This window comes from Peromyscus californicus, unplaced genomic scaffold, assembly GCF_007827085.1.
Source record: "Peromyscus californicus insignis strain IS unplaced genomic scaffold, ASM782708v3 Scaffold_21__1_contigs__length_65335640, whole genome shotgun sequence".
NCBI lineage: Eukaryota > Metazoa > Chordata > Mammalia > Rodentia > Cricetidae > Peromyscus > Peromyscus californicus.
In genome coordinates this window covers 47226557-47248196 of record NW_026294514.1, presented here as the reverse complement: position 1 = coordinate 47248196, position 21640 = coordinate 47226557, and the positions used below count along the sequence as shown (strand labels likewise).

The 21640-nt window shown below is 41.4% G+C and overlaps 1 protein-coding gene across 5 annotated transcripts in view; it reads right to left on the bottom strand.

Annotated features, from left to right (window-relative positions):
- Positions 1 to 3817: 3817 nt before the first annotated feature.
- Efna5 (ephrin A5) overlaps positions 3818 to 21640 on the bottom strand; it is a 284299-nt gene continuing 266476 nt past the window's right edge. For 4 of the 5 annotated variants that reach the window (XM_052750241.1, XM_052750245.1, XM_052750243.1 and 1 more), the window contains exons 3-5: positions 14277 to 14342; positions 13774 to 13854; positions 3818 to 8188 (exon numbers count right to left, since the gene is read on the bottom strand). In XM_052750241.1, the coding sequence (XP_052606201.1) occupies positions 8067 to 8188; positions 13774 to 13854; positions 14277 to 14342 (269 nt within the window). In that variant the 3' untranslated portion in view covers positions 3818 to 8066. The remainder of the gene's footprint in view (positions 8189 to 13773; positions 13855 to 14276; positions 14343 to 21640) is intronic. The other variant, XM_052750242.1, reaches the window with a different exon arrangement.

The following is a 21640-nucleotide window of genomic DNA, read 5'->3' as shown; positions in this document are numbered from 1 at the left end:
ATAAACCACAAAGCCTATTACTATTTTAAGTACCTGCATCTTCCAGAAGGAACACGCCGGCTCCCCGCAGGAGAAATAAATGGAGTCGGCTTTCGGGCTGGCACACTGTCTTTTGTAAAAAAGAAAGAAAGACACAGATTGTCCTGTTCTCTCTGCTGTAGAAAATGTGTCTCGATCTAGTAAAGCAGAACACATATTTCAGAGGAGGTACTTGTCACACTCTGCTACACAAATCACAGGGCCTTTCCCAGCACAGGGGTATGGAAGGGGTCAAAAGAAAAAAAAAGCAAGTTTTGAACACACACACACAAAGAGTGATGATAAAATTCACTTTCAGGGATGTGTGTGGAAATAAACTTGTTCTTTCTCTTGTTTTAGGGTGTTGTTTCATGGGTGTAAGACAAAGAAAATGGCAGTGGGTACATTTCAAACACACACACACACACGCAGTTTGAGGAAGCACCTGGTACTTGTGAGCAAAACAGCAGGCAAAAATATTTTGTTCTATTTTCCCATTGTCATATCTCTTTGAGATGTTTTTCCCCTGTCCCTCTCTTTGTGTTCTTGACAGGATTGACAAGCATCCGTGTGTTACCAAGTAACATGAAGTTCTTGCTTGAATAATCACGATGGAAATCCAGGGTATTTCAAAGTGTATTATTGACTCAGAGAACCACCCACTAGATTGAATTCTTCTGATTAACATTGATTGACAGCATCCTTGAGGTGGTGTTTTTACACCAAATGGTCGGTCAGGTCTGCTGAGGCCCCTGCTTTAGCTCTGACACCAGTGTCTTTGTCTCAGAGCTGTTATATTGTGGGCTGTGGTTAGGAAGGGTTCTCTCATGGATGATACAAAAAACCCTCCTGTTCAACTAAAGATAAACCAAAACAAACCAAACCAAACCAAACCATAACAACAAAAAACCAAAAACCCTCAGCAAATGACAAGAAGAGAAACTAGCAGGGATTGCTTTTCTCTTTTCTTTTCTTTCTTTTCCTCTCTACTATTCTCCGGCCTTCAGCTTTGGTACCAATAGTGCTGTCATTGGCCGAAATATGGCAGAGCTCATGGCATGCTCAGAATGAACAGGGGGATATTTTCTATAAGCAATGAAATCATGCTTCCCTCTCAGTGTGTGCAGAGGCCATTGAAAAGAGTGCAGCAACCTGTGATGAAGATAACAAACGATTCCTTATGTTGGGGCAGGTTGAACATGAGGCCACTATTACTATTTCTTCTCCTTGGTCCTAAGGATTGAGTCCAGTAATGCCACATGAAAGGAGGAAAAAAAAAAAAACCAAAAAACCTGCATTCTGCTTGGAAGCAGGAAGGAGAGTGAAGGCTTACCTGGAAATACTATTTGCACAGTGAACCCAGGATTTGTAACTAGGTACTTAGTTTTTCATGAGTCTGGCTTGACAAAGCATTTCTTCTGCACACTAAACATTTGGTAAAGCCTTTGATGGTTTCCTGTACAATGCAATTCCCTGTCTTTTTCTTCATCTTCTTTTTAAATCTGAGGCATTCCCTTATTGTCTGTATTTTAAGCAAGGGACAGAAGTAATACAGCTTCACCACTCAGAAGTCAAGCAGTAATAGCTCCATCTTAAAAATAGGCATATGCATGTATTAGCCACAGAACAACTTAATAAAATGGAATGTATCACATTAAAAACTGACAAGACAATACTGGTCTGATTAGTTATTTATGATTTTTGGAATATCTCTTTTCCAAAGGGAAAACATAATGCTTTCCACAGCAGTTTTACCGTTCTTTCTTAAAGGATTGTGATATTATTAGCTGAACATGAAACTAAGCTTTGCAAAAAAATCTCTAAGAAGCTGTTTTGCAAACAGTTCCCATGAAACTGTTGTGATCAATGAACAACTTCTCAGAAATACTTGAATTTTTATAGCACCTATATTTACTATTTATTCCTATGAGATCTGAGATTCTAATACGTATGTGTTTTATTCACAAAACACATGGCAACCTAGATACTAAATGTCCCCTGTGATACTTTATTTTCAGCACCTGGGATGACCACAAATTCCAAATGTGTTGTTGCCAAAACTAAGTGAGGTTCCTGTGACACTGTGCAATGGCCCATCATATCTGCTCCAGCTTGCTTTAACATTAGTGTGGCTAGCACTCTCCGCTGAGAATGGTCTCCTCATCTGAAGCTCACAGCTATGATCAAATTGCCCATATCAGTCTGCAGATTTTATCCTGTGCTTAGCTCCCTTAACCATGTGTGTGTATGCTTGTGCGCCATGTTTGTGTGTATGCCATGTGAGCGTAGCCTCTACCTTCACTGAGAATCTGGACTGTTTAATGCAGATATAGCCTTGGATTCAGGAGGAGCTATATGATTTATATAGAGTGGAATCTGAAATTGTCATCTCTTTCACTCGGGGGAAGAAATGATAATTTCTGTAGACCAACGTATTCAAAATGCATTTAGCAACACTCATATTGTCTTGGGTTCTCTCATGTTCAGCTTTATGGCAACCATGAAAAGCCACTTCATAATCTCATCTCTCTTAAAGCCTACAGTGGCTTTTCACTTACCAAGTTTTCAATTTGGTAACACACTCCTAATCTCATTTTGACTATTGTTTAGATGATTTCCTTTGTTTTCTAATCTTAAAATTCCCAACTTTCCTCACCCACTCAACACACAAAACAAAATAAAAACAAAAAAAAAAATCTATGTATTTGTGCATGGTATAAAGACCCGAATTTTACACTTTTACCTATACACTAATACTGCTAAGTTTCCACGTAAAGTCGGCCTCACGTTGTAAAATTTGAAAGTCCAGACTGTGAAGATCGTTCCGCACAGCACAGACTGAAAACAATGTCATGATTGCTTCAATGCTTTGGAGGATGATGGTGAAAATGGCAATGATAATGTGATGCTGTTCTGGTTAGAAATGTCACATACGTAGTCCAGTTCATCTTGTTATAAACAATGTGTGTTGTCTTTCATTGTATAATACTGTCACTCTGTTAGAAAAAAAAAGTTATACTAAATTATTACTGTTTTGTGCCCTGCCAAATAATTACAGTAGGAAGGTCTCTGTGGGCATAATGTGAATATCAGATCATTAAAGCCAAGTTATGAAGCGCATGAGGTATCTATTATGTCATGTATTTGCTGGTTTTCACTCTACAGATGGAATTTTGTAACTGTCTTTTTATCAATGTATTCCTCAAAGACAAAAATACTTCTCACTCAGCTTCAAAATGGGCTGTACACTGCCCAAATGGGCAAAAAAGTCAAAGGACAGCGACAAGTCATGTCTAAAATGTCTTCATATTCAGATAAGTAAACAGTCCTAGAGATACCATGCCATTTGGCATGGTCACACCATGTAAGTTAATTCTTCCTTGATGATGAGAATCGAGGTTTGGGCTGTACAGAAAGGATTACTTCTACTGCTTCTTCTAAAGTGGAAGGTGGCTGCTAGAAAATGCTTATTTGGCCTTTCTCTTGGCAGGATAGAAAAATATGAGTAATAAAAAATAGAATATGTATACTCCTGATGTACCTATGTCACGTAGGGTGCAAGCCTTGCCATAGTGCCTGTTTTAAGGCTCAAATACAGACAAGGCCGAAATTGCATCATTTTCTCACCAGAATAAATGTGCCTCATTTTACCCTGCCTTCTTGGATCTTCCCATACCTTCTCTTACATTTGTCGTATTATCTTTTCTGTCCATAAAGATATTTTTAAAAATCAGTAGAGTACGTACAATTAGTCCCTAAAAATAAAGGCGTCATTCAAGGAAGAAAGGAGAAGGAGGGATCCAATTAAAAGGATGAAAATCTTTAATTTTTATTTAGGTATACTTGTAAGGACACGTGTATATACAAATACAGATCGTATGGATTTGCGTGTGTGTGTTTTAATTTTTTTTTTTTTTTACATTTTCTTTTACGTTTATATAATGTCAGCATTTCAAAACAGCACTCGATGAAAGTGCAAAGGACTGCGAAGCAGGGAGTACAAGCACAGGGTCACATGGAGCTGGACTTCACACCCAGACGCACAGACAATGAGTGGCTTCAATGGGGTGTCAAGAGGAAGCATGGAAAACGGACTTTGACTCATGGGTAACCTCCAACATGCCAGCATCTATTACACTGTACAAACAATGGGAGCGAGTCCATTGTAGGGAGATTTGTCTCACATCCGAGCAGCTCTGGGGCAAATGCATGGGAACAACTCTCAGTGATGCCAAACCAGAGACAGACCTGCCCATTCACGGCTCTGGTGGGGGAACAGAATGCGGGAGGAAGGCAAGGGGGAAAAAAAGAGAGAAAGGGGGCAGGCAAACGGGGGTGTTGGTGGAGGCGGTCTTCCAAAGAAAAGCTGGTGACCACAGCTCTGAGAGCAATGAATGGAAAAGGAGGAGTTTAAAACTGTTTTCCTAAGTTCGTGAAACTAATAAAAATGGCTGCAGCCGTTGCTAAGGCACAGGAGAAAAACAGAGTCCCTGAAAGCCCACAGGTACTGTGACTCTTCCTTGCACAAGGACACAGAGAGGGAACCAGCCCCACTGAGCCTTCCTAAAGGGACTGGCCTGCAACCATCCTGAGTCTGAGCCGCACTTGATGCTGACAAGACTTCCTGGGGGGAAAAATGACAAACAGAAAACCAAACCAAAGGACAGAACCAGAGTTCTCTAAACCTCTTCAAACCACATGCTTGGGGTGGGGGAAAGGACCACAGAGCTCCGACATCAGACCTGGGAAACACTGAGGACAAAGTATCCATCAAAGCAGTCCTGTTGTTTCGGTCCCAAGGCGATGGAGCTGTAAGATTTGAGTGGGCAATGATGACACGAGTCCAGTATGGAGCAGTGTTCCAGTCACGTGACTTCTCAGCCATGTATACATTGGATGTTTCAAAGCCTCAATGCATGTTTTGTATCCTGAAAGTCTATTGTTCTCACTTACAAAAGACATAAGAATCAAATTAATACTTTATTATCAAACACTATATACAACAGAGGTTGCTAATAATACAGAATTAAAGAACGCAGTTGTTTTTTTTTTGTTGTTTTTTTTTCAACATTTTAACTTTTCTTTCCTCTGCCACCCAAGAAAGTACAGTACAAAACAATAGTCTAAAACTACCACGGACTGTTACCTGGTCTATTAAAGGATACACAGTATCCACTAAACAGACAGATCTTTATTCCCTGCTTCACTTTGCAAAGGCCTTGGCAACCAAGGGCAAAGGTCGCTGGGGTTTGACCAACTGGGGCTGAGGGGGCTCCAAGGCTTCCCTTCATGCTCTTGACTGTTTTTAAAATTAAACCCACTACCAAGGTGCACAGACATCCGAAGCCCACAGAGGATTATAACACCACCACAACAGGCCACCAGCGCTTTTTGGACAAGATAAAAACTGCCTGGCACCAACCGTCTTGAAAACGCCACACAAGTGCGTTAGCTATGATTATGCCCCTTACAGGTAGAAAAGCATATTGTCTACTGGTGTGGATAGTTCTGCTTTTTTTTTTCTTTTTTTAACTTAATCTGTGGCGGCACGACAGTGACGTAAAAGGGTCTAATTGCACGGTGAAAGATGAAAGACAGTGGCAGAGAGGGCCATGAGTAATTATTTCATCATTTGCTAGAGACAAATGCTAGAAGAATCACAGAATTCACCATTTCTAAAATGACATTAGAACTGCTAATGTCCTTAGGGCTAACTGGAATTATTACAGGATCACGTGGTTTCCTTGGTTGTAGTACATGCATTATTATTTTGGTTCTATCGATCCATCTTAGAAGGGGATTTTTGTCCCCTTACCGAAACCCCACTAACCCACAAACCTGTAACTATCAATAAACAGAAGATATCTGGATATTACTGAGAGTGTCCAGTATATAAATAAAGGTAAAGGAATCCAATGCTTTGAAGCTTTGTTTCAGTGAAACGGTGGGTGCCTTCTGTGATGAGACTCGGCCACTCCAGAGGAGTCTTCGATGGTGGAGAAAGAAACTGATAATATCTTTGAGGCTGGCAACCCCACTCAGATGGTTCAAGCAAGAGCAGACTCCAGCTGTCTCCACTCCAAAGGGACCAGGTAAGTCCAGCTCACATTCCAATGTGTGTACAACTCTCTAGGGTGCAGTACGTTCACAGCTGCCTTCCATTCACATATTTTTCTAATTTGAAACTACTCACAATTCTAAGCAATTTCCGATTCATGAAGTCCATCTATAATGTGAACTCCTTTTTTTTTCATATACATCTTAAAAACGAATATATAAAAAATCCTTTTTTTTTCTGGAATGCTTTCAATTTTCCACATTACATGATCATTGCATTTACTGACTTGCTTGTTTACAAAGGCATGGTTTCTATTGATGTCGTGCAATAGCAAAACAAGGCTAGATCACCTTTCTATTGGGCTGACACTTTTCCCTGTCTAGGTTTTGGGATTTAGAGTTCATGACACCCCACCAGGAGAAACCCCACAGCTTATGTTTCCTGGTCATCAGCTGGGACCACCTCCTTGGCCATGCTAAGGTTCTTTAAACAGGGTCATCCTGTGTCCATTCTCCTTCTGCCCCAACCCTACTATGAAACAAGATAACCCCCCATGTTTCTAAATGTATCAAGGGATACCACTTTTTCTCACAAGTTTAAATAGGACAAGCATATATACTCACTCTCAGCATAAAGTATATCTAAATAATGTATTTTCTATTCTAGTGGATTTTTAAAAAAATATTTTGTCAAAGTCTTTGGGACTCCATCTTGTTTATCTCCCATAGATAAACACATGTTTCCCCCTACGCTTTAGGCTGTGTCAGAAAGGGAAAGAATATAAAAAATCAATGCTTGAATTTTTATTCCAAACTTTGGAATTTTTATTCCAAATTTCCCTTTAGCCCTCCCAAGTAGTGCTGACTGACTCTCCTGGTGACAGGGTTTGTGTCTGAGTCCCCTGTGATCATGGAGCATGGAGCAGAACGTGGGCATCGGGGTGGGAGTTGGGGCAAGGCCACAGCACATGGGAGCTCCAGCAAAGCCAAATCGCATCTCCTCTGGCCACAGGACTTCCTTTCTTTCTACACATTGTCCCCAGGGGAGCAGCCAAAGCTATTCCACTCTCTACTCATCAACCCTGGCTTGTCAGCCTCGGGGAAGGTCACTTTATTCATAAAAATGCCTCTTTGAGCTCCTAAAAAGAAAAAGAAAAGTTGTAGCACCATGGTGATCTGTATTCAAAGGAAAAAAAAATCAGGTGTGCACTGCCCAGTCACTAAAAAGTTAGAGGCACTCACACCCCCAGCAACAGATAGTTTTCTCAATAGACACTTCTTCTGCATTAGCATCCCTGCATCCAACCCTCCTTCTGGGAGAAAAAAAGCTTCTTCGACACAGCACACGTTTTGCTGGCAAGAACGCTTTAAGACAGTCGTATCTGATAAAACAAAAACTAGTATCTGAACCTTTGAGAAGCCTGCTCATTCCTACAGTCCTAGATGATATGGTGCAATAATATGTCTCGGCTTACTTCTGCCCCTCTGGACCTGACATGCCAACATAATGCTCCACACAATCACCTTCCTGTCCTTAATGAGAAGGCATAAGTACTGTAGGAGAGGGACACCCTCTCGGCCAGGCCATGGCTGGCAGCATCTGCCACAATTCTTCCTTATCTGCATACCGTCGTCGACACCCTGAGCTTACAGAGGTGAGTTCTGGAGAAGAACGCACAGGGGGTGAAGCCCCACTACGACAATTTGGCATTTTCATCTGGAGTCCATTTAATTTGGAAGGGGCGAGAGAAGTCAAGGACCAGGGCTGGGGATGGGGCGGGGCGAAGGAGGGCAGTGACTAGTTTAGCCCCCAACAACCCCAGGTTGTTGCTTAGAAATCGGGCTGGAGGAAAGAAAACAAACAAACAAAAAAAAATCTGACATCTGCCAAAAACCTATAACAAGTCCCTTCTTGGGATGAGCAGTTAGGTGGATCTCTGGTGTTCCAAGACCCTGATGTTTTCTGTGACAGGTGACGAGAGGAGACTGTGCTATAATGTCAAAAGCATCGCCAGGAGCAAGAGCAGGATTGCCAAAAGGCGGCTGGGTATCCTTGGTGTTTGTGCCGCGTTCTCGCCGCGGGATGGCTCGGCTGACTCATGTACGGTGTCATCTGTTCAAATAGAAAGCACACATTCCAATGAGATTTCACATCCTTAATAACTCTTTGCAGCAGCCTGCTGTTAACAGACCTCGCCACCCTCTGCAAAGTAGGGTAATGAACCCTGTGGCACCATTGACTTTCATGTCTGCATAATCACTCATTATTTACAGCAAACAAAGGAAGAGGCAGGGAAAATTGGACTTCCTTCACAATATTTATACTCTCTCTTAAAATTGAAGGGGGGAAACTGTGCATCCAGTATAGTATTTGCTGCATAAGCTCCTTCTGACTTGCTACCAGTCAGACGCACTTTGCACAAAACTTGAGGTAGGAAAGGTCCCTCTCAGTCTGCAGGGCTGTGGGGAGGAAAGCCGTGTAATGGAGGGGAAGGAGAAAGATTTATGTGGGCATATTAGTGGTTAAGGAGACGGGGCTGCTCATTTCTTTCGTTTTAGGCATTTCACAGGATTAGTGTTGAATGTTTGGTTGTTCGGTGCCTACACGCATTTTCAAATGTGAAAAATTAAATGCCAAAACAACAGTATTTTAAATAAACTATATATAATACCCAGTAAACTTCAGAAATCCTGTACCCACTGGGCTGCCTACAATTAGGAATCAATTATGGTGCTATTTCCATTACGGGCCCTGCATCTCCCAGATTAAATTACTTGAACTTGACTATTCTTATTTTTATCAGGCTGAAGCTTGGCACATAAATTATCAGTGTGGATGCAAATTTTCCTCTAAATAAAATGGATTAAGTGAGTTAAGCTTCTTTTATTTAGCTATAAAGTGTTCTACGAGGCTGCCTCTGACTTTGGATAGCCTCCCTGATCTGCATGATTAACAGGCTTAACTTCGAAATGGGAACTTTGCAGTAATTAGTGCCCAAAGATAGATTGGAGGCTTGCCCATGAGCCATGCTATTCTCTAATGTGGCCCATCTCCTTCCTCCCATCTGGCCTAGCTTATGCTTTTAGCCCAGATGACCTCTGAACATGTTTCTGGAGCTGACAGTTGGCCTCTGAGCAGATTTCATTTCAGCATCAGGGGGACTTCCCATGGGAACACAAGAATTGCTACTCGGGATTCGATGACTGGTTAATCAGAGAGAACAGTAACAAGTGAGACGCCAGTAATTGTCCTCAATTAGGTAGACCCCTCAAGACAATCCCTAACATCCTTCACTGACCCACTGGGTGTCTCCTAATAGATTAATTGTCCATTATTTTAACCTCATGTAAGTCATCTTCCACACATGTCACATTAAGGGTCCTTTTTCTTACAGGGGTGAGTCACTCATTCTATTATTTGTCCTAAAGGGAACTCTTTTTTTGGCTCACACTTTTTGGAAGTTTCTGTTCATCTCATTCACGTCCCATGTGAACTAAGAAACATGCCTTCTCAGAATTAAGTCTTCTGCCCCAGAGGGCTCCTATTTCAGCAGGTCTTCATCTAGGAGCCTACAGCCCTTTGTTTAATTTCTTCTCCCTCCCTGGACTTGAGCAAACCTGGATAGATTGCTTTTAGCTTAGGAGACTAGAAAGGGTTAGGAAGCAAGAATGGGGAGGCAAATCCCGCACAGTGTAGCCCAGTACGTGCGGGCCTTCATCTTTTCTTTACTCTTTTCAGGGTTGCTAATGCATTAATTAAATCTGTAGTTAACAGGAGGCAGAAGTAAAGGCCCTTAATAGCCCTGAAATTAAAATCCAAATCACATTCTTAAGAGCACCAATATGGTGTCAATCAAAACAATGGAGCACTTCAGGCTTAATTATAAAAGAACCATAAACCCCGAGGATTCCACAGCTCATTTGGAAACATCACTTATATTTATACACCCGAAATTACATCACCTACTGGGGTTCTTCTCCACCCTTTTCTCAATAACCCAGTACTCAATCTTTCACCTTGTGAAGCTTGGAAATATATTGTTTAAGGATACCCAAGCTGCCTTTCTCTACTCGGGGCAAGTATGCCGAGCTGTGGTCCCCTGCTTCACACCAATTCCAGAGGCTCAGCAAAGGGTAGCCACTATTCCAGGTTCACTCGGCACAAGGCACAGGGAAAGAACCTTGCAGAATAACTGATGTCCACAAGAAGGAAGATATTGGTTTTCTTCTAAGTGAAGTGTAAGTCTAAACACACCTTTCAGATCTTGCCTCTGGCATTAGCACTTCTGTGAGCTGTGTGGTCCATTCTTTTAACCTCATGTATAATGCACCTACTGTGCTTATCATAATAAGGGTACTTTTTCTTACTGGGGAGAGTTTCACTCTCCTGTGTTTCCCTCAAATGGGAAAATACACTGCATGCTTTTGTTTCTACAACATGATGCTGATGAGTCAGGATTCTACAAGTTATGCTTTGATTAAAACAGTCTTTGATGGGGGAATTCTATACATCACCACCCCCACCCATACCCCTTATCCATGGCAGTTAATGAGAAAACTGGTTATCATCTAGATAACTTGGGGGAAATTTCAGAATGCTAAGTTGAAACTCCCAAGTAAAATCTACCCGAATGGAAATTAAACCTACATAGGAGAGATTATTAGTACTTGTAATAATGAGTGTGGCTTGGTAGAAGAAAAAGTTCCTCTTTAGAAGCCAAATCGAGTCTTGCCTCTTTGTTACAGGATTCCACCACACAGGGGTTTGCTGTGGGATGTTCTGTATGGCAAATGTGTTGCTGATTAGTCAATAAATAAAATACTGATTGGCCATTGGCTAGGCAGGAAGCGTAGGCGGGACAAGGAGGAAAATAAAGCTGGGAAGTGGAAGGCTGAGTCAGAGAGACACTGCCAGCCGCCACGATGAGAAACAGCATGTGAAGATGCCGGTAAGCCACGAGCCACGTGGCAAGGTATAGATTTATAGAAATGGATTAACTTAAGCTGTAAGAACAGTTAGCAAGAAGCCTGCCACGGCCATACAGTTTGTAACCAATATAGGTCTCTGTGTTTACTTGGTTGGGTCTGAGTGGCTGTGGGACTGGCAGGTGAGAGAGATTTGTCCTGACTGTGGGCCAGGCAGGAAAACTCTAGCAACGGGGGTTTCAGTGGTTAACTGAGAACACTACTGGTATTTTGGAGCATGTAACGTGGCATATGTCTGCCCTGAGATCATCCTGAATCCCTGAAGATAGGAAACTGGCAGGCAGAGTGTGCAAGCAAACAAAAAAGACAAACGCATTCCATAGACAGGTGAATTAGTACACATGGCCGAGAACATGCAGTAGAATCCTTTCAGACTCACTGGATCTCTAGAGCCCGTATGTACATCTAGGGTTGGCCAAAGGAGATCATTTCTTAAATTCAACAGTCAACACAGCGGTAAACAACTTCGAGTGTGACTGACTAAATTCTCTAGGAAATAAAGAGAAACACTCAAATCTCTTAACATATTCATATTACCAGGCACTGCGGCTCAACCCCCTCTTACCATGTTAGAGAGGACACTTGCCAGCAATCTCTTCACACACACACACTAAACTACACTCTGCTAAAATTTTCAAACTTCTATCAGGTATATGTTCACTGATTTGGGGCCACTGCGAATTCCAAGTTCTGTGCGAGAAAGACCTTGTGTCTTAGAAGACACTGACATCTGCTTCTGTAGGATAGCCTCTTAACATTTCCATTTTGTCATTACTTGAATTCAAAGTTGACTTTCTTAGTAACAGAATAGTCTTCAGTGTTCTTCTTCATTACCAGGAAAAAAAAGAAAAGAAAAGAAAAACCAAAACATAAAATCCCTTGTGACTCTAGAGAGGCTCCTCCTCACTAGAGAGGCGATTGACTTTACCTAGGAAATATGATCATGGGAAAATATATATCAAAACTATAGTCCTGAGCAAGTTTACAACAGACTTAACCTGTTGCTCATTCTAGTCATGACTTCCTAGTGAAACTAGGAGTTAAGTGTTTTCTCTGAACATCTATACCTCTAGTAGAGGGAAGAGCCTCTTCCTATCATCCTAATAATGGGAGCTAAGGATATTAAGTCTGACAAGCTGAGTGGCTTGGGCAGGATTCCTTGGCCATGGGAAGAAGAATGTAAATTCTGCGGTTTTGAAAGAGCTCCTGTTTAACTTGTGGTCCCTATGGTAATCATATCCTCAAGCTTGAAGTCTGGTGCCTTGAAAAGTCACAGTAATGCTTCCAGTTTTTCAGGACACAATTAAAACTTTCTAAAGCGCTCGGGGGGGGGGGGGGGAGGAGACTGATTCCTGGGGAGCCACTAAGGCTACTTGTACACACCTCTCATTTGTGCTCTGGGTGAGAGATGCCGGCCCTAAAAAAAGACTAGAGTGCTTGGGAAACCCCTAACTCTTCCTGGCAGCCAGCTACAGGGCTAAAGCGGTTGTACCTCCAGAGACAGGGCACTTACTCAGGGTATGTTTCCCTAAGGCTCATTCACTGTCATCCCTAGGACATCACTCCGAGGATGAAGTGGACTATAAAGCCCTTTAGTTCCTAGAACCGTAAGAAAGAAAAGTCCTACAAGAAAGAAAAAAACAAAAACAAAAAAAACAGAACAAACAGAAACCTTATCATTTACGTAAGGAGGCTCAAATCTCTTTGTGAAGGGAAATGATTTTATTTCTCTTTAGCTCTAAGACGGTCATGAGGGAGATGGATGAAGAAAACTGTTAAGATCTACATAGGTTGGTGGACTAAAGGAAGACAGGGTCCTCCACAGAGTGGCTAGAGGCCTGCTACCCACCACAGTGGGTCTGGTTGCATTCAAAGGCTGGATGAAATTTATAAGCAAATAAATGGCTTGCCCCAGTCTACACTATCTACAGTAGGCTACATTGCAAGTGGTTAAATGAATGAATATTCTGCGGCCTTTACTTTTTTTCACACTGACGGGGAAGTTTGAGTAGGAACATCAGTAGTAGAAAAAAAAATTATCTTTAAAACTTATTTTGTCTTAGTACTCAAAGCTTGCTCCTGGCTCAAGGAGCTGCTGTGTATATTTGTGGTGGCGGTGGGCATGCGAGTTGGTGGTGGCAGCACAATTATATGTCTCCAGGCCAACTGCTCTCAAAAACCGGATAAGTAATACTGAAATGAAATACAATTTTTTCAGATCGGTTTCATTGATGCACATACATTTCTAGAGAGAACTAAAGATGTTGAGTCAGTGTTTGGGGCAGAGGTTTTACTACTTTTAGCCACGGATTCAGATAGGATTTAAAAAAAAAAAAAGGAAGTTTCATAAGCATGTACAAGAGAAATATTTTCTGTCGTGTTTGAAAACTGGCCTTTATATTCAGTGGTCCACCGACACGCTCTGAGGATGTGGTAAAAGGCAGTGAGATTTTAGTATTTTGGTAGGGTTTCCATATTAGAATACTGCGTCCATTGAGACCCACGTCTGAGAAAGAAAAGTCGTATTCCATCTAGCATGCACTACACAAAGATACTGGAAGAATGAGGTAGGAGGTAAGTCGTATTAGCAATGGGCAAGAGCAGAAACGGCTGGAGCATGCACACATGCAGAGAGGAAGAAAGGAAAAAACAGTACGGAAGCGTCCAGAGGCAGATGCGTTGGTTAAGGAGAGATTCTCTAAGCATACTAACCTGCTGGTTCTAATGAATTTTCTACTTTGTCGTTAACATCGAAAACACGGTCATGAACACCTATAGTTTTCATACAGCTATCTATAACAAAAATAGAGATAACAGCCAAATATGTTAGTGAAGACACCTTCAAACTCCCATTTCTTTTTTTTTTCTTTCTCTCTATCGTTTCCTTTTATTGATGTAGAGATTGTTTTACAATCAACGGCACGTATCCACATGCCGCCATTGTTCCCATCTGCTGTGCACGTACAACAGTCTAAGAAACAACAAGTTAGCAAATGCTGTGTACTTTCATAAACAAAACGAAAAGCATCATGGAGAACAATGAGAAAAAAATACGATGAAAACTGAAACATGGATGTGGATCTTACAAAACGGGTACCACACAAGATTTAACAGTAAAAATAAAAAAAAGAAAAAATTTTACCGCTGTGAACCAGACCACAGGATAAAGCATGCGCCGTGAAGGGACCCTCGGAAGCTCGTTCTAATGAACTTACTTGTTGGTCTCACGAAGACTTTGAGTTTTAGGCAGGACCTTCTTCCATTGTCTGGGATTGCAGAGGCTGTCGGTAAGACAAGGCAGCAGGGCAAGAGAAGAAGGAGAGAATAACAACTCATTATTCTTTGTTTTTCACATGCAAGTAAACGGTCTATGTATACTCTTCCAGGACATACTCTGATTCCTGTCCCGAAGTTAAAACCAATAATACTTTTCAGACTAAGACAAATGCTATAGAAAGGTGACTTCCACACTCCCATCTTCTTTTTCCAGTACAATAAAGGAAGAGTCATGCAGGAATGTGGTAATCTATAGAGAAATGCTCAGGACTTCTATTTCAAAGGCACTTCCCTTCAACTTGATCTGCTATCAGTTCTCTCTAAATCAGGAGGACAATGCTTGAACTCTCTTGCTTCAGGAACAGCTCCTCCTGAACTGCAGGAAAAAGGGCCCAACAGAGCCCCACAGTTGAGAGTGTTGTCAAAACCAGTGACAGACAGTTACGAGGAGGCGGACTTCAACATGACCTACTTCTGCTAGGGAAAGCAGAGCTTTGTCTGTCCTGAAAGCTGGTCTGTCAGTGCTCGGCAGGTAATTCAATTAGAGGTTTTACTCAGAATTTGGCTCGGCTTTCTATATGACTAACCCAGCCCCAAGACTCCACCACGCCATTGTAAGCACAATATGCTATTGAGAAAGGACGGGGCTGCAATAGCACATTTATCTTCTTTTAATTTTCCACAGAGAAGGATGGAATTAATAAAGTGGGTTTACTAAAACACGACAACATGTTTCAAGTTATAAATCATCTGAGGAAGAGACTTTCTTCCCTTCTTCACGATAAGATCTTAAACTTTCCCTACTTTTTAAGATTATCTCCACTTAGTACTCACGGGGTAGTGTCAAAAGGATTTTGAAGGGTGGTCAGATCCTCAGCGACCACATGTGTTTAACTAATGCTCTCTAGAAATGACAAAAATCGCAGAAATGAGAGCCACATACTTTCTTCCCCGTGGACTTGCTTCAAGTGGTTTCTTTGTTCAAAAAGGCAGCTGACATCCATCAAAATGCACATGGCTTAAAATTGGTTTGGTAATACTGAAAGTGACAAGGAGGAAGCCGCCTTACTTAGGCCTTCTCTCTCTTCTATCTTCATACTATTCTTCATGGGGAGCTTAAAAAAAAATGCTCATTTTGAGGTGAGAGGGGTCAAGCTCCAAAGTTCTTCTGCATGAACGTCCTTATTTATGGGGCTACAGATCCATGCAAATCTCCTGCAGAACTCACATGTTCAACTGCCGAAGGACGGCAGATACGAAAGGACCTGCACAGGCACTATCAAACACCTGTTGAAACTCTTCATTTTAAGAAGAAATACAGAGAAAAGATGTTTTTGGCCCTCTGCATCTCTCCTGGTCTCCCTGACAAGCAGTTAAGAAGTGGTAACAGCTGGCTTTGCTGTAGGCGCTCACTAAATCAAAGTTGGGAAGACTCCCCCTACTGACATTAACAGTAATGAGTGTGCTACTCAGGGCACAGTATTTCACACTCTGTGGTTTGATCCAGGAAACGGTGTCCTTCCTGTGGACCTCAACTGCAAATGTACATACTCAATACAGCACACACAGGTGACTCTGGTTCATTACAAAGCCCATGGGGTCTTAGTCATGAGGTGGTGGGAGAAGGGCCACATGCACACTGCACTCTTCTGAGCTGAGATGAACTTACTTCAAACTCTGTGAGCTTGGCATGTCACATGCAAATGACTGACTTTTATCATGACACTTCAAGATAAGCAGGCTTAAAGCATTATCAAATGTAATTTTTGTTGTTGTTGTTGTTGTTTTTAAGAGACAGGGTTTCTCCGTGTAGTTTTGGTGCCTATCCTGGATCTTGCTCTGTAGACCAGGTAGGCCTCGAACTCACAGAGATCCGCCTGGCTCTGCCTTCCGAGTGCTGGGATTAAAGGCATAAGCCACCACTGTCCCTCCTGGCCAAATGTAATTGTTTTTACTGTCCCTCCTGGCCAAATGTAATTGTTTTTGTGAGGAGTTTTTTTTTTTAATTTAATGGAGATTTTTTGGATTTTTTTATTAAGGAAAAATAAATCCCGACATTAAGTTATTGTACAGTGTATCAGAGAAATTGAACAAAAGCAAATGGATGGTGACATCTAAGAAAAACTAGAGCGTTGTCTTAGCTCACAAACAGAGACATGAGCCTTAGCCATTGGACAAACATCATTCTTCTGTGAATCAAATGTTCTTCTGTAACACGTAAAATAAAAGGCTTATTTCTCATTGGTCTTCCTCATGACTCCGTCACCTATGGCCAGGAAAGCTGCAATACTGACAGGGTTGACCCCTTATGACGCTGTCTATTTTACTCCAATCCTTCAAAACATCTGTGGACAAATAACATTCATGCACGGTATAGTTTGTAAATTCATGTGTAAACTACAGTAGCCCAGTCCTATGATCTCTAGGCCCACCCAGCCCATGGCGTATAACCATAACTCTATGGAGTGGACCAACCTAAGAAGTGACCTTTGCTAGGCCCTAATCACCTGACTTCCTTATTTTCCACACGGAAACATAAAAACAAACCAAAAAAATTATTTCAAAATATATCCCACCCATTATCAAAATTACTTATTGAATTTTTGTTAAAAGTGCAATTGCAGTTTACTCCATGTTAAATCTGTGGCTTCTGCAGCCTGTACTCCTTGGCTTCCAGAGGGTGGATACATTTATTCTGCTTTAAATATAGACGGTTAGCCATTAGTAGTCTTGGAAGATACTAGGTAATTTGTAAAAAGTGTTTTACTTGTCATAAGGAAACAGATGGCAGAGGGCAGAGCACTAAAACCACAAAATGCCATATTAATTAAAATATGTAATATTCCCACAAGTCAATGCAGAAATCAAATCCTCTCGGGATCACTAATAAGCAAAAGATAGAGCTATTGGTAGAAGTGAGAGATTGAAAACCTCAAAACACCAAGACTCTGTTGGGAAGGGAGGTAATGCCAAAGCCTCAACCTTCAGAAAAACATAATTTTGTAAAAACTACCATTAACCTGACTTTAGTTAACAGAAAGTCTATGTATAACTTTATAGATAGAAATTATAATTACATGTGCATTTATCATGCCTTGTGCTGTTTTCTTTTTTTTAAAAAAAGTATAGCTGACTCTGAAAATTGGACATGAAGAAACATCAAAGTGCATTATATATTCCTACAGGTGTTACCGACTGTTTCAAATACTTTTAAAACCCCCAATCCATGCATCTTTATTAGATGCTGTGGATGGTAAGAAGTATAAAACACACATTCCTGCCTTTGTGTTGTGTCGTGTGTACTCCCGCTGTGGTATACACACTAACTATAGTTTAGGGTACCAGAGTGGTCATGTGGTAACCAAGGTTCATATGAAGAGCCAGGCCAGCTTTGTCAGTTTGTCTGCAACACTTGAGAGCAAACTCAGTTTGTCTGCAAGCGTGCTGGTGTCTTCTTATCAGAGGCTTTACGGCTCCTCCAGGAGCCAATCATGAACGAACAAGAAGAGCAAAAGAATTAAAAAGTTCATCCCTAAATTCCCAAATCAGAGACATGGCAACCTGAGCAGGTGACTAAAACCTGGATTCTTTTTACAAAGACAACTTGAAGCTAAAATAGAAAAGAGTGTTAAACAGTTTCCATCTAAAATAAACTCACATTTCTTTACTGATTTTGCTAGTAAATAGGCACATCTGGAGTCAGGAAGTTGGGAGTAGGGATAGAGGGACCACTAAAACAAACAAAACCTTTCATTCTACGTCTTAGTGACTATTTTATGAGCCTGTCTATAGGCCCTATTCCTGGAAAGTACCAGTCAAAACATGGAGGCACATAATGGAATACAAGCTGAGATTCACTGGTCCTCTAACTTAAGAATACAACACTAATATGGCCGTGAGGGTCCGGACTTCATTCATGATCTCCGAGGCCCAAAGTTTAAGCATTCCTGAAGCCTCATTCCCTTGGTCTCTTGGTACTCAAACAAGCTTGGCTCAGCATTTAGTCAATGTGGCACCTATGAGGTTCCTGGTCCCCAAGTTAGTACTTACAAATGCTATATTTAGCATTGCAAACATGTGATATTCACACCTCAGGCCACTAATAATAGTCTATCGATCTAGACAGAGCAAGAGCGCACTGGCATCGTGCTTGATGTAGGTAGCTTCTGCCATGGTTCTCAATGCTCCCACCAGACTTCTATTAATCCTCTAGTCTCCCATCCCCTCGAGTGTGGGCTGAGTTTAGTTTCTTGCTCCTAATGAACAGAACACGGCACAAGTTAGGACTTGGCATCTCTGTGATTATGTTCCAAAAGCCTTGGACTTCCTTCTTTCAAAGATTGTGAAACAATGTGCCACCATTGTGAGATTCAAAGTGGCAAGATCCATGCAACACAGATATGTCCCATCAGGAGAAACTGATGGTCCTTAGAAAACACACCAGGGACTCAGTGCTGCTAACAGTCGTGTGAATGAAAGAGAAAGAGGGATCTTCTTAGCTGAGCCTAGAACTCACTGTAGCTTTGTGAGCTGAATCTGGATTCCCAACTCTCAACTAATTTGTTGGTTTTAGACACAGTTAGACAGGTTGAGCCAATCCTATCATTCAAGCATTTACTGATGTATTTTACAAACAAGCCCCTGTGATCCCAGGTTTCTCATGGCTGAGTTTTTGATTGACAGACGAAGGCATGGCAGCATCCTCCACTCATGGACAACCATGCCCTTGCTCCAAAGAGGTGTTCACTCCTCAGTCTGTTGCTGTGCCTGGAGAACTAGATCGCTTACTACTTAGACAAATCTGGAAGAGAGGCAATTCTAAAGGGGCTGTTAAAGAAGTATTTGTAAATGTCTTTTCATTTGCCTTCTCATGTCTCAGTTCAACTCCAAATGACTGGGTGAAGGTGAAGGAGTCTCAAAATAAAATGTGAACTTGAATTATAAGAGAAAGAATGTTTCTCATCAGATCTAGGAAACAGAATAGAAAGGTGAGTTGTAAAAAAAACCTTCAGTAAAAGGACTTAAAAAAATAACTTAAAAGTCCTCTGATTATCCAAAAAACGCCTATTAGTGATCTTCCAATATGAGTCGTCACATTAAATATAAACATTATGCAAGCTCAGGCTGCCCAGAAGTTCCTTGCTAATTGAAGCAAATGTTCTCTGAGGCCCAGAAGTTTGACAGGAGAAGGGTGGGACTTGAGGATTTAGTTTCTTTCAAATTTTCAGGTCCAGTGTTGTGTAATCATTTACCACCTCTGGCTGACCTCATTCGGCTTCCAATCTTAATTCCAAAGGCCACAGTTCCCCTTTCTGAATCCATGTCAATCGGGATACTTTGGGAAATTTTACATCTAAAGACAGCTAGCCACTTTCTTCTCTTTAAAGGAGTGAGTGTGTGTGTGTGTGTGTGTGTGTGTGTGTGTGTGTGTGTGTGTAAGCACTAAAAATGTAGTTTTCCATTACGTTTGCCACAGGCAGTAGTTCTCAATTTGAGCAACTCAAAAGAAAATACAGGTCATTAGCTGTTAGCAGGACACAATTTTTTCCCCTGTAGGTTTTTCTTGTAGTTCAACGCATAACACAAATATATGCAAATTAGACAGGTAAAGCCAGAATTAAGCACTAGTCTGTCCACAAAAAAAAAAAGAAAGAAAAAAGAAAAGAAAAAAATCCCATTTAAATCCAGAGTGTAACTGGAAATGTCTTCCAGAATTTAACGAATCAATAAAATCCATTTTGTATATGTGGGGAAAGGGTGGGGACCAGAAGTGGTGGGAATATGAGAGAGATTAACCAGAGCCATATGGACGTCTCAGAAAATGGTTACCAGACACACACACACAAAAAAAAAAATGAAAAAACAAGTTAGGCCTCTCCTTAAGGAAGAATAACAAAGCAATAATTTGCAACTTAACTACCTGCCTTTAAGAAAAAAAAAAGTATATTCAATTATCATATTAAAACAACAAAACACAACAAAAACTACCAGTTAGTACGGAATACATGTATCTTGCCGCTTATAGACCAGACATAAGAGAGAAAGAGAGACCTTTGTGTGACCTGGGCTTGAACCCAGGGCCACATGCATGTTAGGCCAGTGTTCTACCAGTGAGCTATACCTCCACCCCAAAGGCCACCTCCTTTCAGTCCCTGCCCTTGGTTTATGGAGCTCACACCTTAAGAGCGACCACAGGAGCAGCCTCATTTGCCCACACATTTCACCTCCTGAAGCCACAGTGTCTCAGACTTAACTACCTGACAAGTCAAGGTCAAGGCCCAGATGTAAAACCTGGAGAGGAGGTTACTGAGTCTAGAGACCTTCGAGAAATTGAAAATACCATGCACATATTAGATTCTTTAATACAGCTCTGGGGATATTTCTTTTTTATACAAACTAGAAGGTGGGAAGGGATGTGTTTCCCACAATATAGCAAGAAAGATTGAAAAAACACACTCTCTAAGTGAAAACTTGGTTTCAACACCAGGGGACTGCAAGGGAAAGAATAATTAGAGTAAAGTTCAGGGCAGAGGAGGGAAAATAAATTCCAGCTGGAGAGCCTCAGAAGAAAGCGGGAGTGGAAGGCAGCACTCACCTCCCTGTCCTTCTCTGACCTGGCTTCCTAACCCCTTAGGCCAACTTCTCACCACACATCAGCTTAAGGAGTATGCAAATTCCAGCAGCTATAAGTCTCAGTAGATCAATTACTGTTCTTAGAAAACGTACATGACCAAGACAAGATCTGTTCCACTGATTTGGGGAAAACAAACAAGTCAAAATGATGCTCATGTAGACATCTATATGACGTGTAAGCAAACTTCTACAGGACTTTCAAAGTTCAGTGACAACCTGTTTCACTACAGAGGGGCTCGACTGTGCCTTAGTCTTTACTGAACTATAAGTGAAAAATAAGCTGGAGCTTGGAGTCTTTTTTTAAATGTCCCTAAAAGAAGCATTTCTGTTTAAGGAAAATTTGTTTTACAACAGTTTAACTAACTCCCAGCCTGTGACGCTAGACTTCAGCCTCCCTCGGTGAATGGGAAAAGTCTACTCCACGTAGCCACAGAAGGAAAAGATAGCGTTTAGATAACTACCTTTTAAAATCCAGACATGATAGAACTGTCAGCTTTATTGTTGGTTGTTGTTCATTTGTTTGTCTGAAGCCACTGAACATCTTGGAACAGTTAGAACAAAGCTGGTTTCCCAGCACGTCTCAGAAAGAACCCTGCCTGAGGCCTCGGTGTTTAAGGGGTTGTCCACCCTCCTAGAATCAGATATTGCTCGGTGACCCTGCTCTAGTAGA